This window comes from Cucurbita pepo, chromosome 2, assembly GCF_057944985.1.
Source record: "Cucurbita pepo subsp. pepo isolate OVF chromosome 2, ASM5794498v1, whole genome shotgun sequence".
Lineage (NCBI taxonomy): Eukaryota > Viridiplantae > Streptophyta > Magnoliopsida > Cucurbitales > Cucurbitaceae > Cucurbita > Cucurbita pepo.
This window is the reverse complement of record NC_141799.1, coordinates 15,870,811-15,893,042: the sequence shown is the minus strand read 5'-3', so window position 1 is coordinate 15,893,042 and position 22,232 is coordinate 15,870,811. Positions and strand designations below refer to the sequence as shown.

Below are 22,232 nucleotides of genomic sequence, written 5' to 3'. Positions count from 1 at the left end.
AGCTCCTAAATTTTCAATACACATCTCATCCTTCGACCCCACAAACAGCTCGGACTTGACCAATTCATTTCACTAAAAACCCATAAATTCTTCCACCAAGTGCTCCACTCTCTACTCATTTCCTACTCCAATGGGCAAACTCAAAGACTTCCTTCTTGCCTTCATCGCCACTCTTCCTCTTCTGCATTTGGTTCATGCCCAAACCCAACAAGGTCTGTATTTTCCTTACTACCTCTACTTCTTTTCTTTGTTTGCATGCCACCAATCGGTTTAACACCTTGTTTTTCAGGCTTCATCAGTATTGATTGTGGCTCCAATTCTAGCTATACTGAGCCAGCTACGGGTATCAATTATGTCTCTGATTCTAATTACGTGGAAACCGGTTTGGCCATAACTTTACCATCAAGTAGCTATTCCGGAACTCTCCTACAACAGCTACGGAGCCTTAGAAGCTTTCCCAATGGAACAAGGAACTGCTATAACATTCAAGTCAAACTGGGCATCAAGTATTTGATTCGAGCAAGTTTCTTCTATGCCAATTATGATGCCCAAAACAACATTCCAGAATTCGATCTATATTTTGGACCTGATTTCTGGGTCACCGTGAATTTAGGAGACAACATAATAAATATCATCAATAACGAAATCATTCATATCACAACCTCAAACCAGGTGCAGATTTGCCTTGTCAACAATGGAAATGGGGTTCCTTTTGTTTCAGCGTTGGAGCTAAGGCCATTGCCAAACACCACTTATGTAACTACAACTGGCTCATTATCAACCTTCTTGCGCTTGGACACTGGCTCTCCAAACGATTATCTCATCCGGTGAGTCCTCTGCTCTGCCGTGCCCACCACTCATTTTCTTTAATGTTACTTATCATGATATGATATGTATGTGTTCTTAGATTTCCAGACGACATATATGATCGTGTTTGGAGTCCACCAGCTCCACTCCTCAAATGGACTCCTATAAATACTTCACTCCCCATTGCCAACAAAGATTCATTTGGTTTCATGGCACCCTCTAAGGTGTTGAGCACGGCCTCCACAGTAATAAATGCAAGTGCACCCATGGAGATTTTTTGGGACGATGATAATGGGCCTAACCTATACTATGTATACATGTATTTTGCTGAACTTCAGCTGCTCAAGCCCAACCAATCCAGATTATTCAAACTCTATCTAAATGATGAACTTTTGATAAAGGATGATATTGTGGTTGATTATCTATCAGAAAATGTGGTTCGTACTATAATTCCCTCGAGTTTTCGTGATTATAAATTGATCATGTCCGAAGGGTCAACTCTTCCGCCCATTCTGAACGCAATTGAGATATACAAAGTGATGAACTTCACACAACTCACAACAGAACAAGCTGATGGTAACATTTATGAACATTCATCTTTCTGCATCTTCTCATTCTTTTTTATATCTAAATATTCACTTCCATACCCCTTAATTTCTTCTTTGAAGTTGATGCCATTGAATCCGTTAAGCATAATTATGGGGTTACTAAAAACTGGCAAGGGGATCCATGTGCTCCTACAACATTTGTCTGGCAAGGACTCAACTGCAGTCATGATGCTTCAAACCCTCCAAGAATCACACGGCTGTGAGTATCACTCTCTTGGAATGGTTCCTTTCATATGCAAGTTAGGCTGATAATCCAATTGTTGACAGAGATTTATCGTCGAGTGGATTGAGTGGAGAGATTTTAGGCAACATAGCAAGTCTAGCAAAGCTAGAGGTTTTGTAAGTGCCTTTTTCTGCACCTCTTCAGAAATTGATCTCCTAACAAGAGGCTGATAGAATACTTTGATGATTTCAGGGATTTGTCAAATAATAGCCTTAGTGGAATGGTGCCTGATTTTCTTGCTAAAATGCCAATGTTGACTGTCCTGTAAGTTTACTTTGAATTCCAAGTAAGATATCATTATGTTTGAGAAGATTTATGAGCTCAAATTTCATCTATCATATAATTGTTGCAGAAACTTATCAGGAAACAACCTGTCTGGACAGATTCCTGCCGCTCTTATTGACAAAACAAATGAAGGGTCTCTTTCATTAAGGTTCTCTTTACAAAGTTCCTTACTCTGTTCTTCCAAATGAGATGAAAATCTTCTCATAACCCTTTTTTTTTTTTTTTTTTTACTAATTTATTAACATTCATGAATGTTGCTTTCACAAGTACGGAGGGAAATCCGAATCTACAAGGAACAACACCAAGTGAAGAGAAGAAGAATAACATAGTAGTTCCAATAGCAGCAGCAATTGGTGGAGCTATCATCATTTTACTCTTGATTTTAGCTTCTGTTTACTTCATTCGACGCAAACGAAGTAATTCTAAAGGTAAGAAGCCAATAAGTTGCTTGTATATCAACCCTTTCTTTATCTCTGTATTTAACTTCAAATTGCTACAGCCCCAATCATCGTAGACCCCCATTCACCAATGAATTCTGAACTTCAGCCTCGTCCACATGAGCCATTACACACACCAAGTCGCCAACTTTCCTACTCGGACATCTTAAAAATGACCAATAATTTCAGTAGACTATTGGGTGAAGGTGGGTTTGGAAAGGTATATTATGGTGTCATGGGTAACACTGAAGTGGCAGTCAAGATGCTGTCTCCAAAATCAGCTCAAGGGTATCGAGAATTTCAAGCAGAGGTATTAACCCAATTGTTCTACCGCCCATAACTTTACTTTCAATGCTTATTTACACTGTTTGTTAACTCATGACAGGTCGATCTTCTGTTGAGAGTTCATCACAGAAACTTAACTGGCCTGGTTGGATATTGCAATGAAGGGGAAACAAAAATGGGGCTTGTCTATGAATACATGGCCAAAGGAAACCTAGGATCAGTGCTTTCTGGTAGGAACCAAATTGAGTTCAATGGCTAGAACGCTATTGCTTGTACTAATGTTGTTGTGATAAACTTTATGCAGATGGAAGGGTTGTTTTAAGGTGGGAAGAAAGGCTTCAAATAGCATTGGATTCAGCACAAGGTAGCAACTAACTTAATGATAGGCTAAACATTGCTATAATTGAAGTCTTAATATCCATTTTGACCATTTGAATTTACATTTATGCAGGATTGGAATATCTACACAATGGTTGTAGGCCTCCAATTATCCATAGAGATATCAAACCAAGTAACATTTTATTGAACAAGTATTTACAAGCCAAACTTGCTGATTTTGGCCTCTCAAGAGCTTTTCCAATGGAGGGAGGTGCCACTCATGTGACAACTAAGGTGGTCGGAACTCCTGGCTATCTTGATCCAGAGTATGTTTTTTTTACTAATTTTGGTTATGGAAATCTCACTTCAAAAAGTATTTTGGTAACAATTTTCTTTTTCTTTTAGGTACTATACATCATACAAATTGACTGAGAAGAGCGATGTTTATAGCTTTGGAATTGTTATTCTGGAGCTCATCACGGGAAGACCTGTACTAGTGAAAACTAGTGAGAAAAGTCATATTATCCAGTGGGTTGATTCCAACATTACCCAAGGCGACATCTACTCTATAATTGATTCCAACATAAAAGAAGGTTGCAATACTAACTCAGTGTGGAAAGCAGTAGACATAGGAATGTCTTGCACGGCTCGTAATCCTATAAATAGGCCAACAATGAGCCAAGTTGTAAATGAACTCAAGGAATGCCTAAGCCTTGAGTTAAACCAGAGAGACCATCAAACTGATTCTGCTACAACGATCTCTTCAACCATCCATTCGGAGATGGGTCCTGTAGCAAGATAGTTCATTTTGTATTAGATAAGTCTTCAGAATGATTGTCTTTATTGTTACTATTTTCTTATAATTATAATGTTAAAGATAATAAATGTAAGTGTTCGTTTATATTTAATTCTCGATACAAAATTCAATTATAGTTAACTAAACATCATCCTTAAGAAACCATGTAGTTTAGGTTACGAAAGTTTATTTACTAAGCTCACGTATTAGATTTATAATTACGATTTTGGTGAGTAATAAATATTCATATGATTATATATATTAAGGTTCCATTCTATAACAATTTATTTATTTAGTTTTTGAAAAATTAATCTTCTAAATATTTTTTTTACCTATGATTTAAAAATCAAGTCTTAAGAGCTAAAATTAATTTTTTTTTTTTAAAAAAAAAATATATATTAAACTGATTAAAAAAAGAAGAAGAAATGTCGAACGTAGTTATTTAGACGAAGTGATTTTCAAAGAAAAACAATGATTTTGTATTGTACTAAAATTAGGTCAACCGTGGAAATACACGCAATTTAGAATGGAGCCAATTGAGTTGACTTGGTATTTATTTTGGAAATAAATTGTTTTATTATTTGAATCTTTTGTCATAATTGAAATCCACTAATCTTCATTTAATTTATTTTTATTATGGATAATTATTAGTTGTTAATGTTAGAGGTCTAATGTTACGAATCAGTCAAATATTCCTATTTCTTTTTATATTCTAAAAAGACAACTAATAATAATAATAATATCCTATTTGTAATTTAATATTTTTGTTTAGGAAATTAGTTTAACAAAAAAATGTCTAAAACTTTTTATGATAACAATATCTAATAAATCTCTTTAAATTAAAAAAAAAATATATATATATATATTAAAAAAAGTTTCTAAACAAAAATTGAATATTAAAAAATTGTAATTTGAGATTCAAATCTTTCGAAATGAGTTTGTGTAATCGTCTAAATCGGTCGCGGATAGATATTGTCCTCGTTAAGCTTTTCCTTCTGGACTTATTGAGGATCTAGAGTCCTCGGTGGCTGATTCTAAATCATTTATAACAGCCTATTGCCCACTTTGACTCATGTCTCACGATTTTAGAACGCTTATACTAGAAAGACGTTTTCACAATCTTATAAAAAAAAATGGTTCGTTCTCCTCTCTTACTATGATTTTTGTAAGTCGGGTATAATAATAGATACAAAATTGGAGAAGGGAGTGCATGAATTCAACCTTCAGTCTATTAATGAAACACAAGTTGGCAACATGCTCGCCCCGATCTGTCAAATGATATCCTGTAGTTGACTTTAGATTGTTTCACAAAAAACATTGCGTAGCTAACATTCTACTTGACCAATTCATTTCACTAAAAACCCATAAATTCTTCCATTAAATGCCTTCTCTTCTACTCATTTCCTGATCCAATGGGGAAACTCAAAGCTTTCCTTTCTGCCTTTATCGCCACTCTTCCTCTCCTGCATTTGGTTCATGCCCAAACCCAACAAGGTCTGTATTTCCCTTACTCCCTCTACTCCTTTTCTCTGTTTGCGTGCCACCAATCGGTTTACACCTTGTTTTTCAGGCTTCATCAGCATTGATTGCGGCTCCAATTCTAGCTATACTGAGCCAGCTACGGGTATCAATTACGTCTCTGATTCTAATTACGTCCAAACTGGTTTGGCCATAACTTTACCACCAAGTCGTCGTTCCAGTACTCTCCAGAAACAGCTATGGAGCCTTAGAAGCTTTCCTGATGGGACAAGGAACTGCTATACCATTAAACTCAAACTTGGCACCAAGTATTTGATTCGAGCAAGTTTCTTGTATGCAAATTATGATAATCAAAGCAGCACTCCAGAGTTCGATCTATATTTTGGTCCTGATTTTTGGGTGACCGTGAAATTTGGAGACAGCATAAACAATATTATCGAGGAGGAGATCGTTCATATTGCAACTTCAAATCAGGGGCAGGTTTGTCTTGTGAACAATGGAAATGGGGTTCCTTTTGTTTCAGCCTTGGAGCTAAGGCCATTGCCAAACACCACTTATGTAACTGTAAGTGGCTCATTATCAACGTTATTTCGGCTCGACATTGGTGCTCCAAACGATACGTTCATCCGGTGAGTCCTCTGCTCTTTGGTGGTGCCTACTAAGAACCATGACTCTTCACAACAGTATAATATTGTCCACTTTCGACTCGATTTTCTATATTTACTTATCATGATGTGTATGTATTGTTAGATTTCCAGACGACATATATGATCGTGTTTGGAGTCCACCAACTCCACTCGTGAAATGGACTCCAATAACCACTTCACTTCCGATTAACAACAACGATTCCCCTGGTTTCATGGCACCCTCTAAGGTGTTGAGCACGGCCTCCACAGTGATAAATGCAAGTGCACCAATGGAGTTTTATTGGGATGATGTTAATGGACCCAACCAATACTACGTATATATGTATTTTGCTGAACTACAAGAGCTCAAAGCCAACCAATCCAGGCTATTCAAGATCTATCTAAACGACCAGCTTTGGGTAGCCGACAATATTCTAGTCAGTTATCTAACGGAGAATGTTGTGCGTAGCATAGCTCCCTTGACTCTTAATGATACGTATGACTTTAAATTGATCATGTCCGAAGGGTCCACTCTTCCGCCCATCCTGAATGCAATTGAGATATACAAAGTGATGAACTTTCCACAGCTCACAACAGAACAAGATGATGGTAATATTTATGGACATTCATCATGTTCTTGTCTCTAGATATTCACTTCAATATCCAAATTTGTTCTTTGCAGTTGATGGTATTAAATCCATTAAGAACGATTATGGGGTTGCAAAAAACTGGCAAGGAGATCCATGTGCCCCTAAAATGTTTGCTTGGCAGGGTATCAACTGTAGCTATGATGCTTCAAATCCTCCAAGAATCACAGGGCTGTGAGTATCTTTACATTTGTTTGATATCAATTTGTGGGAATGTTTCAGTTAGATTAATGGTCCTATTCTTATCAGAGACTTATCATCCAGTGGATTGACTGGCGAAATTTCAGCCAACATATCAAGTCTTGCAAAGCTAGCTTTTTTGTAAGTGTCTTTTTCTACCTCTTTAAAGCATCTCATTCAAATCCCTGCTTTTGCTTGTTGAACGCCAAGAAAAAGTCTTTACAAGAGATTGTTTCAGGGATTTGTCAAATAATAACTTGAGTGGAGCGGTGCCTGATTTTCTTGCTAAAATGCCACTGTTGACTGTTATGTAAGTTTACTATGAACTCGATTAGAAACCACGACTCTCCATAATGATATGATATGAAGTATAAACTCTCGTAGCTTTGCATTTACGAATATTACATTATGTTTATTATTACTACTGCAGAGATTTATCTGGAAACAATCTATCAGGCCAAGTTCCTGCCTCACTTATTGACAAAAGGAACAAAGGCTCCCTTTCATTGAGGTACTTTTCTTTCCATTTTCATTAACCCCTCTAAATGTTCTTCCAATCCAGAGGAAAATCTTGTCAAAGCCTTTGTTTTACCAATTAATTAACATTCATAAATGTTCTTTCTTAAGTATGGAGGGAAACCCGTATTTAGAAGGGACAACCCCGAGTGAAAAGAAGAAGAAGAATAACATAGTAGTTCCAATAGTAGCAGCAATTGGGGGGGCTCTCATCCTTTTAGCATTGATTTTAGCTTCTATTTACTTCATTCGACGCAAACGAAGTTCTAAAGGTAAGCAGCCAATATTGTTCTTTTTATCAACACTTTCTTCATATCAGTACTTCTATAATATCTCTGTATTTAACTTCTAGGTGGTACAGGCCCAAGCCTAATGGAGCCCCATTCACCAATAAACTCTGAAATTCAGCTTAACCCACATGAGCCATTACAGACACCAAGTCGCCAACTTTCATACTCAGACATCTTAAAAATGACCAATAATTTCGGTAGACTATTGGGTGAAGGTGGGTTTGGAAAGGTTTATTATGGTGTCATGGGTAACACTGAAGTGGCTGTAAAGATGCTGTCTCCAAAATCAGCTCAGGGGTATCGAGAATTTCAAGCAGAGGTATTAACCCAATTGTTCTACCGCCCATAACTTTACTTTCAATGCTTATTTACACTGTTTGTTAACTCATGACAGGTCGATCTTCTGTTGAGAGTTCATCACAGAAACTTAACTGGCCTGGTTGGATATTGCAATGAAGGGGAAACAAAAATGGGGCTTGTCTATGAATACATGGCCAAAGGAAACCTAGGATCAGTGCTTTCTGGTAGGTACCAAATTGAGTTCAATGGCTAGAACGCTATTACTTGTACTAATGTTGTTGTGATAAACTTTATGCAGATGGAAGAGTTGTTTTAAGGTGGGAAGAAAGGCTTCAAATAGCATTGGATTCAGCACAAGGTAGCGACTAACTTAATGATAAGCTAAACATTGGTATAATTGAAGTCTTAATATCCATTTTGACCATTTGAGTTTACATTTATGCAGGATTGGAATATCTACACAATGGTTGTAGGCCTCCAATTATCCATAGAGATATCAAATCATGTAATATTCTATTGAACGAGTATTTACAAGCCAAACTTGCTGATTTTGGCCTCTCAAGGGCTTTTCCAATGGAGGGAGGTGCCACTCATGTGACGACGAAGGTGGTTGGAACTCCCGGCTATCTTGATCCAGAGTACGTCTTTCCTATGATCGGGTTATGGAAATCTCACTTTAAAAAGTATTTTAGTAACACTTTTTTTTTTTTTTCCTTTGAGGTATTATACATCGTACAAGTTGACTGAGAAGAGTGATGTTTATAGCTTCGGAATTGTTATTCTAGAGCTCATCACGGGAAGACCTGTACTAGTGAAGACTAGTGAGAAAAGCCACATTATCCAATGGGTCGATTCCAACATTAACCAAGGCGATATCTACTCTATAATTGATTCGAAAATAAAAGACGATTGCAATACTAACTCGGTGTGGAAAGCTGTAGACATAGGAATGTCTTGCACTGCTCGTAACCCTATAAATAGGCCGACTATGAGTCAAGTTGTAACCGAACTCAAAGAATGTCTAAACCTCGAGTTAAATCAGAGAGGTCATCAAATTGACTCTGCTACGACGATCTCCTCAAACTTTCATTCCGAGATGGGCCCTATGGCAAGGTAGTTTATTTTTGCATACCAAAAGTCTTTCAAATTGTTTATTGTCTTTATTATACGCAAGTCAATGTGTGAGGTCAACGATATGGTTTAGGAAAGCACCAAGGCATGAGCTGATCATACGAGATTCTGATTTTGGTTGACTTTGTCTATTTCCTATTACCTACCATGAATAAATCTTTGGATAATTCACTTGGATCCAAGATTCCTCATATTTTATTCCTTTTCAAGTCAAACCAATTTTATTTTATTTATACACTGACGTATCCTAATATTTTTTAAATTTTACGATCCCTTTCGTTTAGGTATCTAAATTCAAAGTTTCATTTTACACACGAAATGTCGTCTATAACTAAAAGTATATTTAGAAATAATTTTGATGGTTCCAAAATCACTCTCGACATATCCTAGGTTCATATTTAATAGCATCGCAAAAATTTCTATCTTTTTAAAAAACTTTTATATGCCAAATATGCCCTTGATTTTTTATATGGTAAAAAAAAAAGACGATTAATAATCAAATAATAATATCTTTTACCTATTCAACACAAACAACATAATTGATCTATAAACATTTGAATAAACTAATTTCATTTAAACGATATTGATCGATGATTAGTTAGAAAGTAGAATGAACGTACCGTCTTCATCTACCAGGGTTTGGATTATACAAGTTGAGTAATTTAATTTGTTAATTTGGGAAGAATTTGCTTAGAAAAATTATCCAAAACAACAAATAATTGGAATATTATTTCTATGGTTGTTTTTAAAAATATAGTAAAATTACAAAGGGGTTGACTTTTTCAACATCTATTACTCTATTTTTGTTGACCATTAAAAGCCACGTTGGCAACAGGTTTAGCCTTCCTCGGAAGGAATGATGATACCTTACACACAATCAAATATTATCTTTAGTTTTATTAAACTCAATAAAAATTAATTTTAAGTTTTTGTTGAATTATAAAAATATAAATTTGAATAAAGTATATAAATCAGAATGAAAATGATATTTTAAGGATATTAAAATTATATATAAAGAAAAACGGCAACATATATAGATATATATATATACGTTGCGTAGTTGAGTCTCCCTCGTTTCCAAAATTTTTAATAGTCATGTCACTCTTCACGACCCAACAAAGAGAGCTCTCAGTTGACAAGTTCATCTCCGCAAAGCCCATAAATTGTTCGACGAAATGCCTTACTCTCTACTCATCCAAACCCAATGGGCAGATTCTTCAACGCCTTCTTTCATGCCTTCCTCGCCACTTCTTTTGTTCTGTATCTGGTTCATGCCCAAACCCAACAAGGTCTGTATTTTCCTTACTCCCTCTATTAGGTGAGATTCCACCTTTGGAGGGGAGACACGTTCGAAATAAGAGTGTGTAAAACTCTCTCTACGATACGCGCTTTAAAAACATTTAACTAGCGGTGGAACTTAACGTGTCTTTTTATTGTACTGTTTTTCAGGCTTCATCAGTATTGATTGTGGGTCTAATTCTAGTTATACTGAACCAACTACGGGTATAGATTATGTCTCTGATTCTAACTACGTGGAAACTGGGTTGGTATCTAGCATATCATCTGATTATACACTGGATACTCTTCTGCAACAACTATGGAATCTTAGAAGCTTTCCTGAAGGAAAAAGGAACTGCTATACTATTCCAGTGAAGCCTGGCACCAAGTATTTGATTCGTTCCAGTTTCTTGTATGCAAATTATGATGCCAAAAATAGCACTCCTACATTTGATATATACTTTGGACCCAACTTTTGGACGACGGTAACACTACCAAAGGTACAGACTATTATAGATGTGGAGATCATTCACATCACAACGTCAAATCAAGTTCAGGTTTGCCTTGTCAACACAGGGTATGGAGTACCCTTCATTTCAGCCATAGAGTTGAGGCCATTGCCAAATACCAGTTACGTTACTCTGAGTGGATCATTGACAGCCTTCTTACGCTTGGACGTTGGTGCTCCAAACGATACTTTCATTCGGTCGGTGATATAATTTCTCTAACAAAGCATAGAGTTTATCATTCATCATGGCTCATTTTTTCTAATGAAGTTTATGTTTATGGAGTTTCAGATTTCCAGATGATGTATACGATCGTGTTTGGAGTCCACTAACTCCAATGGTCAAATGGACTCCCATAAGTACTACACTTTTGAAGTCGATTAACAACGAAGATGTTCTTGGTTTTAAAGCACCTGCTGAAGTGTTAAGTACGGCCTCCACAGTCATAAATGCAAGTGCACCAATGGAATTTTCTTGGGGCGATATTGATATCACAACCCAGTACTATGTATACATGTACTTTGCTGAACTTCAAGAGCTCAAAGCCAATCAGTCTAGATCATTCAATATCTATGTGAATGACAAGCTTTGGATAAACGAGAGGATTTCCCCTGTTTATCTATCAGAATTGGTAGCTCATAGCATAACTCCCTTTACTAACAATGATACATATGACTGTAAATTGATTATGTCCGAAGGGTCAACTCTTCCGCCCATCCTGAACGCGATTGAGATATACAAAGTGATGAACTTCACACAACTCACAACAGAACAAGATGATGGTAACATTTATGACCATTGATCTTTCTGCATCTTATCATTTTTTTTTTTTAATCTCTAAATATTCACTTCCATACCCCTTTAATTACTTCTTTGAAGTTGATGCCATTGAATCCATTAAGAATACTTACGGGGTTGCAAAAGACTGGCAAGGGGATCCATGTGCCCCCAAAATGTTTGCTTGGCAGGGTGTCAACTGTAGCTATGATGCTCCAAATCCTCCAACAATCACAGGGCTGTGAGTATCTTTGCATTTATTTTGCTATCACTTTCTTGGAATGGTTCCTTTTATATGGAAGTTAGGCTGATCGTCCAATTCTCCACAGAGATTTATCGTCGAGTGGATTGACTGGACAAATTTCACCCAACATATCAAATCTAGCAAAGCTAGTGGTTTTGTAAGTGCCTTTTTTTGTACCTCTTCTGAAATTCTCTTTCGCTATGTTTTACAGTCTTAAAAACTAACCAAATCTAGCAAAATATTTCTTTTCCATAATTATGCATCAATTATCATCTTGAGGGGTCAATTATTCGACCTCCCACCCCTCAAGAGATTGATAAATTAGTTTATCTTCCGCAGGGATTTGTCAAATAATAGCTTAAGTGGACCGGTGCCTGATTTTCTTGTTGGAATGTCATCGTTGACTGTTATGTAAGTTTACTTTAAATCCCATATAAAAGATGAATATTTTGTAGAAGATTTATGTTGATCACGTTCTATTTACTATTGTTACAGAAACTTGTCCGGAAACAACCTATCAGGACTGATTCCTGCTGCACTTATTGACAGAAAGAACAAAGGCTCTCTTAAATTAAGGTTTCCTTTTGATTTTCATTAAACCTTATAACTGCTTATTAAATTCCTTAATTCGTCCTTCCAAGCCTTTTTACTGATTTATTAATATTAATGATGAATATTACTTTTCATAAGTGTGGAGGGAAACCCGAATCTGCAAGAGACAACAAGTGAAAAGAAGAAGAATAACATAGTAGTTCCTATAGTTGCAGCAATTGGTGGCGCTATCATCATTATAATATTGATTTTAGCTTATGTTTACTTCATTCGACGGAAAATAAGTTCTAAAGGTAAGCCAATGAGTTTCTGATTAACTCTTTCTTTATATCATAATTTCTGTAGCATCTCTGTACTTAACTTCTAAGTGCTATAGGTCCAACCATCGCGGACCCCCATTCACCAGTAAATTCTGAAGTTGAGCTTCATCCACATGAGCCATTACGGACACCAAATCGCCAACTTTCCTACTCAGACATCTTACAAATGACCAATAATTTCAGTAGACTATTGGGTGAAGGTGGGTTTGGAAAGGTTTATTATGGTGTCATGGGTAACACTGAAGTGGCAGTCAAGATGCTATCTCCAAAATCAACTCAAGGGTATCAAGAATTTCAAGCAGAGGTATTAACCCAATTGTTATTAGCACCATTAACTTTATTTCTACGCTTATTTAGACTACTTATAAGAATGTTAACTCATCACAGGTCGATCTTCTTTTGAGAGTTCATCACAGAAACTTAACTAGTCTGGTTGGATATTGCAATGAAGGGGAGGCAAGAATGGGACTTGTCTATGAATACATGGGCAAAGGAAATCTAGGATCAGTGCTTTCTGGTAGGAACCGAATTGAGTTCAATAGTTAGAACACCACTACTTCTACCAATATTCTTTTAATAAGCTTCATGCAGGTGGAAGAGGAAAAGTTTTAAGATGGGAAGAAAGACTTAAAATAGCATTGGATTCAGCACAAGGTAGACACCTAATTAAATGACAGGCAAAGCTTTGCTATAGTTGAAATCTTATATCCATTTTAACCCTACGAGTCTACATTTATGTAGGATTGGAATATTTACATGATGGTTGTAGGCCTCCAATTATTCACAGGGACATCAAAACAAGTAACATTTTATTGAATGAGTATTTACAAGCGAAACTTGCTGACTTTGGCCTATCAAGGGCATTTCCTAATGAAGGCGGTGCCACTCATGTGACGACGAGAGTGGTTGGAACTCCTGGTTACCTTGATCCAGAGTATGTTTTTTCTATTATATTTTCACGTGTCAAAATATGAAAAACTCACTTAAAATGATAGTTTAAAAACACTTTCATTTTTTTCCCTTTTAGGTATTACACATCGTACAAATTGACAGAGAAGAGCGATGTTTATAGCTTTGGAATTGTTATTCTAGAACTCATCACAGGAAGACCAGTGCTAGTGAAAACTAGCGAGAAAAGTCACATTATTCAGTGGGTTGATTCCAACATTAACCAAGGCGACATCTACTCTATAATTGATCCCAACATAAAAGACGATTGCAATACTAACTCCGTGTGGAAAGCAGTAGACATAGGAATGTCTTGCACAGCTCGTAATCCAATAAATAGGCTGACAATGAGCCAGGTTATAAGCGAGCTCAAAGAATGTCTAAACCTTGAGTTAAATCAGAGAGATCAGCAAATTGACTCTATTACGACAATCTCCTCGACCTTCCATTACGAGATGGGCCCTATGGCAAGATAGTTTATTTTGTATTAGAAAAACATTCAAATGTTTGTCTTTTATTATTATTATTAGAAATAATTCAACCTGATGTACAAATTTAAAAGTAAATTGCATATATATATACACATATTAAGATGGAAAATGGTGGCTATAGATTTGGGCCTCAGAATCAGAATGAGCGGCGGCATTATCGTCCATTGTTGTGGGCAATGAAGATTTAGATGATCCACAGCTACCATAATCTAAGGTTGCACAATCCATCCACTCCCAGTATCATAAAAGATATTCAATTTGGATTAGGAACTCCAAAATATTTGCAATTATCTTATTTCGTGTAAGTTCTTCACATTGGAAAAGACGATTTATTCTCTTATTATAAACTAGTATGGGAACATACATTAGTTCATGAAAGACCGTCAAGAACATAGACTATTTTATTACAGCACATGAGCTATGGAACAAGTCGAAGTTCGTGGGGGCAGATGATCCCATCTGACCTTATTTTCCATCTCGACATCTCAACAAATTTGGCTGGTTTAATAATACCAAGCTCAACCTATAGAATAATTGAGTTCATCTCTAGGAGGTAGTACAGTTGTAAGTAAATTAGAGTACAAGTGTGGGGATAACTTCTTCTTCTCTTCTGTAGAACTGCTTACCCATTGAGTTGTGGATTCTTACCATTCTCCTGCTCGCCATCCATATGTTTAGGGTGCAAGAAACTTGGCTGGTTGGTTGAAGACAGCAGCCTTGCCCACATCCTGTCGGTAATCACTACTTTGTTCTGTCTTTCAATGATCCGCTGCAAATATCATAAACTTGGCTGCTTAGTTTGCTCTATGTTCTGCTACTGAGACTCTTTTTTATGTAACTATAGCAGAAGTAAAGTAAAGTATATGATATTGGCCTCACATTAAATGGTATGTAAGCATGTCTCCCGTTTACAGGCCCTACTGTGAATCCTGTGTATCCCGCCATTGCACCGTGAATCGCACTATGAGCAAGCAGGGTGCAGAATATGTTATCTGATGCAATGCTGGGAACTGCACGAATCATGTAAGTAGGATCTATGTATTTGAGATTTATTGTAATCTTCTTCTTTTTTTTGAAGTAGTCCTGGATCAACAAAAACTCTTTGTTAATCTCTATCTAAATCAATGAGTATTTGGTAGAGTTAAAGAGGAGGACGAACTTTGATTTGTTGGGATATCCATAACCCAACATCCTGGTGTAGCTTATTTCCCGAAGCATCTTGTTCATCTAGTTTATGCATGCTTTTCAAAATAAGTTCTTGTCCTGCCCCTTCAGCTATCACTATAACCATGTGTCCTTGTTCTTCTATACAATGCTCAATATATTCGAAGAGGCCTCCCTCTCCTTCAAGATAAAAGGGTGACTCTGGTATCAAGCAGCAATCAACATCTCTGCTTGCGAGAGTTGCATACATTGCAATAAACCCTTTGACAAAGAAGGGAATGGTTAATAATACACATTTTGGTCACGATTTCACACCCCAACTAGTGATGAAATGATTGAAGCTTACCACTGTTGCGACCCATCAACTTGACCAAACCTATGCAATTATCATTACTTTCTGATTCAACATGAGCAGCACTAATGGCACGTTGAGCTTCTTCAACGGCAGTGTCAAAACCAAATGACTTGTCAATGACCTGAAATAAGATAGAATTTGGACTTGCATCAATGTTCATAAGTGATCAACAAACAAGTTTACTGTATTATTACTGGAATGTCGTTATCGATGGTCTTTGGAATTCCGGCTACCGCAACTTTGAGGCCACGCCTCTTAATTTCCTGCATGAATGAGAAACATAAGTTTATGACATACAATACAAATACAAAATACAAATACAAAATACAAAATCTAACTGTAACAGCCCAAGTCCACCGCTAGCAGATATTGTCCTTTTTAGGCTTTTCCTTTCAGGCTTTTCCTCAAGGTTTTTAAAACGCGTCTGCTAGGGAGAGGTTTCCACACCCTTATAAAGAGTGTTTCGTTCTCCTCCCCAACCAACGTGCGATATCACACTAACCCACCTGCAATTAGCCAAACCAATGTGGATTACCTCAAAAATAGCAGCAGCTCCTTTCTGGGTTCCATCCCCTCCAAGTATATAGACCTGATTGATGCCTCTATGTTGAATGCTGTCAACAATCTTGGTGGTATTGTGGCCACCTCTTGAGGTCCCAAGGATGGTGCCTCCACGTTTATGGATGTTGTTCACCATTTTTGGTGTTAAAGGAATTGTATTCCTAGCGTAGAAGCCTTTGTACCCTGCCTATATGTTATTAGGTGAAACAACTGGGCGTTTTAGTGATGACATCAAATGGTGATTAAGGAAAGTTCAAAGCGTCTATAATCACCTCAATTCCAACAACTGTGCGGACGCCATACATGTGGTACAATCCACATACTATTTCCCTGATCACTGTATTAAGACCCGGACACAAACCACCACAAGTTACAATGCACGCATGAACTTCATCGGATTCAAAAAACACCTGAAAAAAGTGTTGAACTTTGATTACGATGATGACAGAGATTGTAGGGGGGGAAATGAAGATGAAGAAACATATGTTTAACCTTTTGTCGAGGTCCAGCTCGTCGAAAATGTGTCCCTCTAGGACTATTGTTCTGAACAACAACCTGTTTTGAACAAAATCTTAGAACAGATTGATCTCAAACTGTGAAGTTAGAAATGGGTCGCTTACATTTTGAGCAACAGCATCGTCCACGTTAACAAAATATTGCCTGATGAACACAAAATTCTGGTTAGTTTATGGATGGATGGATAGAGAAAAACTGTGTAACGGGCTACAGAGAAGGAACATACTTGACTGCAGAATAGGCAGGATTATCTTGTAAAGGATTAGGATACCCCTGAAAACAAGCAGATAAAATTACAAGTGGGATGGAAGGGAAAAACGACAAAAACATGGAATCAAAGTAGATTTTACAGCATGGATGAAGGATTAAGACATGTCTGAAATTTTGGAAGAAACAAACAGAGAAGAGAGAGGGTTACCGGAAGGTCAGGGAGATAATCAGTCAAGTGAGGGACATCTTCAAGAACATAATGAAAGCCGTTACCGAGGGAATCTCCATTAACGCCATTACAAGCCATCAGAGATGATCCACTGTTGTGAAAGCGGTGATGCAGCAGAAGTCAAAGGAAAGTAGGAGAAGAGAAGTTAGAAACGGAAACTGGAGAAGGTCAAAGAAGAAGGAAGAAGGGGAGGCATATATTTAAAGCAGAGGACGGTGGTGGGGTAGGCTGATCGGCGGCGATGTCAGATGGTGGTGACTTGCTGAATTTGAAAATGGGTATCAAAGGTCATGGCGTCTGGTGGATTGTAGAAGAAGTAAAAAAAAAAAAAAAAAAAAAAAAGGAAGAATCAGAGAGGGATTGAAATGGAATATTCTTGAATCGTCCATGGTTCTTATTATTATTGGTGCGAACTGTGATGTTCTACCTAAGGCTCACGGACTACAACAGAATCTGAATCCATCTGTAATGGGTAAATTTTGTAACGTAATTAATGATGTGATTCAATTGTTTCTTAGAAAAAGGAAAGTTCGATGGAGAAAGAAGGGTTGACTTTTACTTCTAATAGTTGACCATTTGAAATATGTTGGTAACTTTAATGGATTGCCCAATTATATTGTAACATATGGTCTTAATCCATTGGAGATTTTGGGCCTCTTTTTTCTTCTTCTTTTCATTTTATATTATGTTTTTGTTTTAAAAGAGTATAATTTAATGGACATGGTTTGAAGCAGTGACACCAAAGAGCATGCTTGTCTTGGTCTGATCATGTTTCATGTCTGTCGAAGGAATGACACTTGCAATGGCCCCCTTGTTTTGTTCTAATTTATTTATTTTATTAAGTATGAAATTAAAGCATTTCTAGAATTAAATTTATTAAAAGAATTGGAAATTTATGAAGGCTAAGCGATTTAATTAAATTAATAAGAAACTAAGGCGATATACTAATCTTCTTCTACCGCACCCATCGTAGCCACCGTTTGGGTTTCTCTGCAAAACGAAACTCGAGCGAAAAGAAAAAAGATTCTCTAGGGTTCACTGCGACTGAGCTCCACCATGCACAGAATCGCCGGTTCACGACTCAGGTTGCTCAAGGTCAGTCAGTTCGTCCTATAATTTCCCTTTGGAAGAAATTTTACCAACTGTGAGACAGGAAATTGATGTGTTTTATGAATCTCTTTTGATAATTGAAGATGGGGTGCGTTAAAGATCTGTTTTTTTGTCTTTATGTTGGTTGCTGTTTGATGTGTTCTGTATGGGGTTTGGTTGTTATGATTGCAAGTTTTGATAACTTTTTGGATCGTGTATTGGTTTGGATGGTTCTTAGATGCTTAGAATGGAAAATGCTTGTGTTGCATCCACTCGTACGCTGGAGAGATGGGCTGGCATTTCGATTTCTTGATTGTGGGTTGATTCTTGCTTATGTGACTTACTGCCATTATCAATACAGTGATGGTTTCGTATTTTTTAACATGAAAATGGCTCTTCGTTTGGATGGAGTACGGGATACTGTCTTTGTAATCCTACTCTGAGCTAGGTTTATGTCTTCGAACTGCATTTCTCGCATCGTGTATCTCGCTTGAATGTATATTGAAATGGGTTCTCCTAGCATTGTTTTCTTTAACAGCTTTCAAGAGATTGAGAATTCTCGTGGAAATGAATTTCTAATAGAAAATTGTTAGAAAAATTCATTTCTGATTTTTTATTTTTGTAATGTAATTGCTTGGAATTAGAACCATGCGGCCAATTTGGGGGCCTCTAGGTTTGCAACATCCAGTGCAGTTGCTGCAAGACCGACATCTGGAGGCTTTTTCAGCTGGCTCACTGGAGAACGTTCGAGCTCTCTTCCCCCATTGGAAACACCTCTATCTGACATTACTCTACCACCACCATTGCCCGATCACGTAGAACCAAGCAAAACCAAGATTACGACTCTTCCTAATGGTGCGAGAATAGCTTCAGAAACTTCTTTGGTATGTATGGAGTTTAAAACACAACGTACATCTAAGCTTTTCTTGTTTTAATTTTTATAGTCAACTTATTTATTTATTGAACTGACAAGTTTTAGACTGGTTGGTTAACCAGAATCCTGCAGCCTCTATTGGGATATATCTTGATTGCGGTTCCATATATGAGACCCCATCGTCTTCTGGAGCATCACATTTGTTAGAAAGGTTGGCCTTCAAGAGTACAACAAACCGGAGCCATTTGCGCATTGTTAGGGAAGTAGAAGCTATTGGTGGTAACACAGGTGCCTCCGCTTCCCGGGAGCAAATGGGATACACTTTTGATGCCTTAAAGACATATGTTCCAGAAATGGTGGAATTGCTAGTAGACTGTGTCAGGAATCCTGTATTCTTGGATTGGGAAATCAAAGAAGAGGTAATAAATAATCTGTCTTCTAGTCACCTTTCTAGAATTTTGTCTGTACGAGAATCATGAATGAAAAATGGTAGTATTGGACTTCTGTGTCCATTGCCGATGTTTTGACTCCACGTGATCATACAGCTGCAAAAGTTGAAAGCAGAAATTGGAGAACTTTCAAATAACCCCCAGGGCTTACTTCTTGAGGCAATTCATTCTGCTGGGTATTCGGGTGCTCTTGCAAATCCTCTTGTAGCCCCAGAGTTTGCGTTGAGCAGATTGGACGGCACCATCTTGGAGGAATTTATTGCTGTGAGACCTTGCTTTCTTTTATAACTACTCTCATCTTTTTTTTCTCTTTTTCCTCCATATATCTTCTTTGCCTTCCTCAATATGAGAGAATTTCATTTCTTTGTTCCCTTTTCTGTTTTCCAGTACTTAAAGTTCCCACTTTTGGATTTCAGGAGAACTACACTGCCCCTAGAATGGTGCTTGCAGCATCTGGGGTTGAACATGAGGAGCTTTTATCCATTGCAGAACCTCTTCTATCTGACCTACCGAAAGTACCTAGCTTGAAAGTGCCAGAATCTGCCTATGTTGGAGGGGATTATCGTCGTCAAGCTGACTGTGGGGTGTGTATAAACTATAAATATGTTCTATATTATTTATTCATAATATACCTCCAGACCATGATTCAAACTTTGACTGAGGTACAATGGATGTGACTTGGATGAGTTTTATACTGAAACCCCATCTAAATGGCCAACCATTTGAAAATAACATGCGGTAGAAAAGAAAAGATAAACATCAAAGGATTGAATATTACTTGGCCAAAACAGGTCAGGTAATTTGGCGTTGATTCTTGTAAATGGCCGAGTAAATGATAAACTTGGTCCTTATACTATGATCTCACAGATATATTGTTTTCTATAGCTTCATTTTCATATATTCACGTCGGCTCTTGAATTTGAACAGAGCACACATGTTGCCCTGGCGTTTGAGGTTCCTGGTGGTTGGCATAAGGAGAAAGATGCCATTGTTTTGACTGTTCTTCAGGTACCTCATTTTCTTAACATCTAAAGATGTTTATTTTCCTGTTACACCAAAACATATTTATCAAATTGTGTTGTTGGATTGTTTTAAAAGATGGAATAGAAGCTTGATCGAGTACTCTCATAACATGCTTACCAAATTTTTCTTTGATGAATTCTAGTAACATCTCTCAGTCCTGCAGATGCTTATGGGAGGTGGTGGTTCATTTTCTGCTGGGGGGCCTGGAAAAGGCATGCACTCGAGGTTATGTAAGTATTTCATAGATTTCCTGTTTGCTTGTTCTTTTTACTAGTTTTCATCTTAGGTGCTTTATTCTCTCCTCAATTTATTGTTATTAATTTACATGTAGTTAATTTTTTTTTTTCATTTGCTTTGGATTTGAAACAGACCTCCGAGTTTTGAATGAGTACCAGCAGATACAATCTTTTTCTGCATTTAACAGCATCTTCAATGACACGGGTCTGTTCGGCATTTATGCTAGCACTGTAAGGCACAATCTAACTATTAATTTTTTTTATTTTGTTTTTGTACTAATCCTTCATCAAGTTGATGATAGCTGCAAAATTTTGATTTCGTCTTAGCTTTATTTTATTTATTCATATTCTTACATATCATAGTTTCAATTGCGAATATCCAATCTGTGATGCAGGGTTCTAACTTTGTGGCCCAAGCAGTTGATATTGCTGCATCAGAACTAATCTCAATTGCAACTCCTGGACAAGGTTTGCAGAATTTCAATTTCATTTCTGTTTTAAAAAAAAAAAAAAAATTCTTTCTAATACTTCTTGCACTCTGTTTATTGTGCCAGTTTCCCAGGTGCAGCTTAACCGTGCCAAAGAGTCCACAAAATCTGCAGTTTTGATGAACCTAGAATCAAGGGTACTTCCTATCTTCTCTTTCTCTCAGGCATACCTCATTTTTGGGGTTGTTTTCACTTATGAACTTAAAGCGGAACCTTTCCTTTTAAAGAGAAGGAAATAAAGAAAAGCAAGCTAACACCTTATATATATTGCAGACGATAGTGTCCGAGGATATTGGAAGGCAGATTTTAACATATGGAGAGAGGTATATTTTATGATTGAACCTACCTTTAAATTTTTAGGCGTTTTTTCTTCTAAAACAATTGCATACTTCCAACCTTTTTTTTTTTCTTATTTCTTGCAACTCCATGGCCCTTGTCCTCTGCAATATTTAAGTTATAGGGTCATGTTTTTTAATATTGCAGGAAACCTGTAGAGCACTTCTTAAAAGCTGTAGACTCGATCACTTTGAACGATATTACTAACATTGCCCAGAAAGTTATATCGTCTCCTCTAACAATGGCATCCTATGGAGATGGTAATCTTCGACGAATTAACCATTCTTGATGTAATTATATCTTAATGACTGACATCTTGAATCTTCATTGTCATCGTTGCAGTTATTAATGTCCCAACCTACGAGTCTGTCAACAGCAGATTTCACAGCAAATGAGATACCTGCACATTTTAAAGCTCACCATTTCTGATACTTGTGTTCATGTTGTTCTTTGCCACGGAAGCAGTTTCAACTCCGCTCCACCATTCGCAATAAAATTTTGAATAATTGAATGTCTTATACTGTTTGTTTTCAATTCATTGAGTTGCTCCTTGTGACTTGTGGAGGAGTTTTTGACGTATTTATTTGAATGATACCCTGCCCATTTTTTCCCTTCACATCTTTAAATCTTGTAATGATTTAGATAAATTATTATATAA

At 37.0% G+C, this 22,232-nt stretch overlaps 5 protein-coding genes across 6 annotated transcripts; 4 read left to right on the top strand and 1 right to left on the bottom strand.

Moving 5' to 3' along the window:
- The first annotated feature begins 55 nt into the window (after positions 1-55).
- On the top strand, positions 56-3,866 carry LOC111788685 (putative LRR receptor-like serine/threonine-protein kinase At5g59680). The gene is made up of 13 exons (XM_023669120.2): positions 56-212; positions 290-827; positions 908-1,383; positions 1,476-1,614; positions 1,683-1,754; positions 1,831-1,902; positions 1,991-2,071; positions 2,191-2,351; positions 2,423-2,670; positions 2,746-2,875; positions 2,950-3,009; positions 3,097-3,289; positions 3,369-3,866. Exons 1-13 carry the CDS (start codon positions 131-133, stop codon positions 3,763-3,765), a joined length of 2,649 nt encoding a protein of 882 aa, XP_023524888.2. The 5' UTR covers positions 56-130; the 3' UTR covers positions 3,766-3,866.
- A 1,226-nt stretch (positions 3,867-5,092) lies between these two features.
- Positions 5,093-9,119, top strand: LOC111788681 (LRR receptor-like serine/threonine-protein kinase IOS1). 2 transcript variants are annotated; one of them, XM_023669117.2, is made up of 13 exons: positions 5,093-5,253; positions 5,330-5,867; positions 5,989-6,473; positions 6,547-6,685; positions 6,761-6,832; positions 6,930-7,001; positions 7,122-7,202; positions 7,319-7,479; positions 7,569-7,816; positions 7,892-8,021; positions 8,096-8,155; positions 8,243-8,435; positions 8,518-9,119. In XM_023669117.2, the coding sequence occupies exons 1-13, from the start codon at positions 5,172-5,174 to the stop codon at positions 8,912-8,914; spliced, it is 2,658 nt and encodes an 885-aa protein (XP_023524885.2). In that variant the 5' UTR covers positions 5,093-5,171; the 3' UTR covers positions 8,915-9,119. The 2 variants fall into 2 exon arrangements, with proteins under 2 accessions (XP_023524885.2, XP_023524884.2); XM_023669116.2 differs by having other exon boundaries at positions 7,560-7,816.
- A 906-nt stretch (positions 9,120-10,025) lies between these two features.
- Positions 10,026-14,296, top strand: LOC111788684 (LRR receptor-like serine/threonine-protein kinase IOS1). The gene is made up of 13 exons (XM_023669119.2): positions 10,026-10,217; positions 10,378-10,912; positions 11,004-11,494; positions 11,592-11,730; positions 11,819-11,890; positions 12,073-12,144; positions 12,229-12,309; positions 12,424-12,578; positions 12,662-12,909; positions 12,993-13,122; positions 13,197-13,259; positions 13,347-13,539; positions 13,633-14,296. Exons 1-13 carry the CDS (start codon positions 10,133-10,135, stop codon positions 14,027-14,029), a joined length of 2,661 nt encoding a protein of 886 aa, XP_023524887.1. The 5' UTR covers positions 10,026-10,132; the 3' UTR covers positions 14,030-14,296.
- A 117-nt stretch (positions 14,297-14,413) lies between these two features.
- On the bottom strand, positions 14,414-17,440 carry LOC111788689 (ATP-dependent 6-phosphofructokinase 3). The gene is made up of 11 exons (XM_023669125.2): positions 17,059-17,440; positions 16,867-16,913; positions 16,745-16,784; positions 16,617-16,679; positions 16,397-16,534; positions 16,099-16,311; positions 15,758-15,826; positions 15,555-15,684; positions 15,204-15,469; positions 14,924-15,127; positions 14,414-14,813 (listed from the first exon to the last, which is right to left on the bottom strand). Exons 1-11 carry the CDS (start codon positions 17,155-17,157, stop codon positions 14,667-14,669), a joined length of 1,416 nt encoding a protein of 471 aa, XP_023524893.1. The 5' UTR covers positions 17,158-17,440; the 3' UTR covers positions 14,414-14,666.
- A 534-nt stretch (positions 17,441-17,974) lies between these two features.
- On the top strand, positions 17,975-22,190 carry LOC111788688 (mitochondrial-processing peptidase subunit alpha). Its single transcript, XM_023669124.2, has 13 exons — positions 17,975-18,174; positions 18,813-19,052; positions 19,165-19,461; positions 19,588-19,755; positions 19,908-20,075; positions 20,419-20,499; positions 20,678-20,744; positions 20,884-20,981; positions 21,146-21,218; positions 21,305-21,375; positions 21,512-21,561; positions 21,722-21,834; positions 21,917-22,190. Exons 1-13 carry the CDS (start codon positions 18,136-18,138, stop codon positions 21,967-21,969), a joined length of 1,518 nt encoding a protein of 505 aa, XP_023524892.1. The 5' UTR covers positions 17,975-18,135; the 3' UTR covers positions 21,970-22,190.
- Positions 22,191-22,232: the final 42 nt, after the last annotated feature.

What these genes read in the sequence shown, in the direction of transcription:
- LOC111788689 (XM_023669125.2), bottom strand. Translation starts at nt 17,157, where the DNA reads ATGGCTTGTAATGGCGTTAATGGAGATTCCCTCGGTAACGGCTTTCAT. An exon ending in GAGCTGCTGCTATTTTTGAG is followed by an intron (nt 15,827 to 16,098) that starts GTAATCCACATT and finishes TCATTCATGCAG; the next exon opens with GAAATTAAGAGGCGTGGCCT. An exon ending in ATGCTTACATACCATTTAAT is followed by an intron (nt 14,814 to 14,923) that starts GTGAGGCCAATA and finishes TGATATTTGCAG; the next exon opens with CGGATCATTGAAAGACAGAA.
- LOC111788681 (XM_023669116.2), top strand. Translation starts at nt 5,172, where the DNA reads ATGGGGAAACTCAAAGCTTTCCTTTCTGCCTTTATCGCCACTCTTCCT. An exon ending in CCTCCAAGAATCACAGGGCT is followed by an intron (nt 6,686 to 6,760) that starts GTGAGTATCTTT and finishes TATTCTTATCAG; the next exon opens with AGACTTATCATCCAGTGGAT. An exon ending in AAAGGCTCCCTTTCATTGAG is followed by an intron (nt 7,203 to 7,318) that starts GTACTTTTCTTT and finishes TTCTTTCTTAAG; the next exon opens with TATGGAGGGAAACCCGTATT.
- LOC111788688 (XM_023669124.2), top strand. Translation starts at nt 18,136, where the DNA reads ATGCACAGAATCGCCGGTTCACGACTCAGGTTGCTCAAG. An exon ending in GTCGTCAAGCTGACTGTGGG is followed by an intron (nt 20,076 to 20,418) that starts GTGTGTATAAAC and finishes GAATTTGAACAG; the next exon opens with AGCACACATGTTGCCCTGGC. An exon ending in AGGCATGCACTCGAGGTTAT is followed by an intron (nt 20,745 to 20,883) that starts GTAAGTATTTCA and finishes GATTTGAAACAG; the next exon opens with ACCTCCGAGTTTTGAATGAG.
- LOC111788685 (XM_023669120.2), top strand. Translation starts at nt 131, where the DNA reads ATGGGCAAACTCAAAGACTTCCTTCTTGCCTTCATCGCCACTCTTCCT. An exon ending in CCAAACGATTATCTCATCCG is followed by an intron (nt 828 to 907) that starts GTGAGTCCTCTG and finishes ATGTGTTCTTAG; the next exon opens with ATTTCCAGACGACATATATG. An exon ending in CCTAGGATCAGTGCTTTCTG is followed by an intron (nt 2,876 to 2,949) that starts GTAGGAACCAAA and finishes AACTTTATGCAG; the next exon opens with ATGGAAGGGTTGTTTTAAGG.
- LOC111788684 (XM_023669119.2), top strand. Translation starts at nt 10,133, where the DNA reads ATGGGCAGATTCTTCAACGCCTTCTTTCATGCCTTCCTCGCCACTTCT. An exon ending in TCATGCCCAAACCCAACAAG is followed by an intron (nt 10,218 to 10,377) that starts GTCTGTATTTTC and finishes ACTGTTTTTCAG; the next exon opens with GCTTCATCAGTATTGATTGT. An exon ending in ACGGAAAATAAGTTCTAAAG is followed by an intron (nt 12,579 to 12,661) that starts GTAAGCCAATGA and finishes TAAGTGCTATAG; the next exon opens with GTCCAACCATCGCGGACCCC.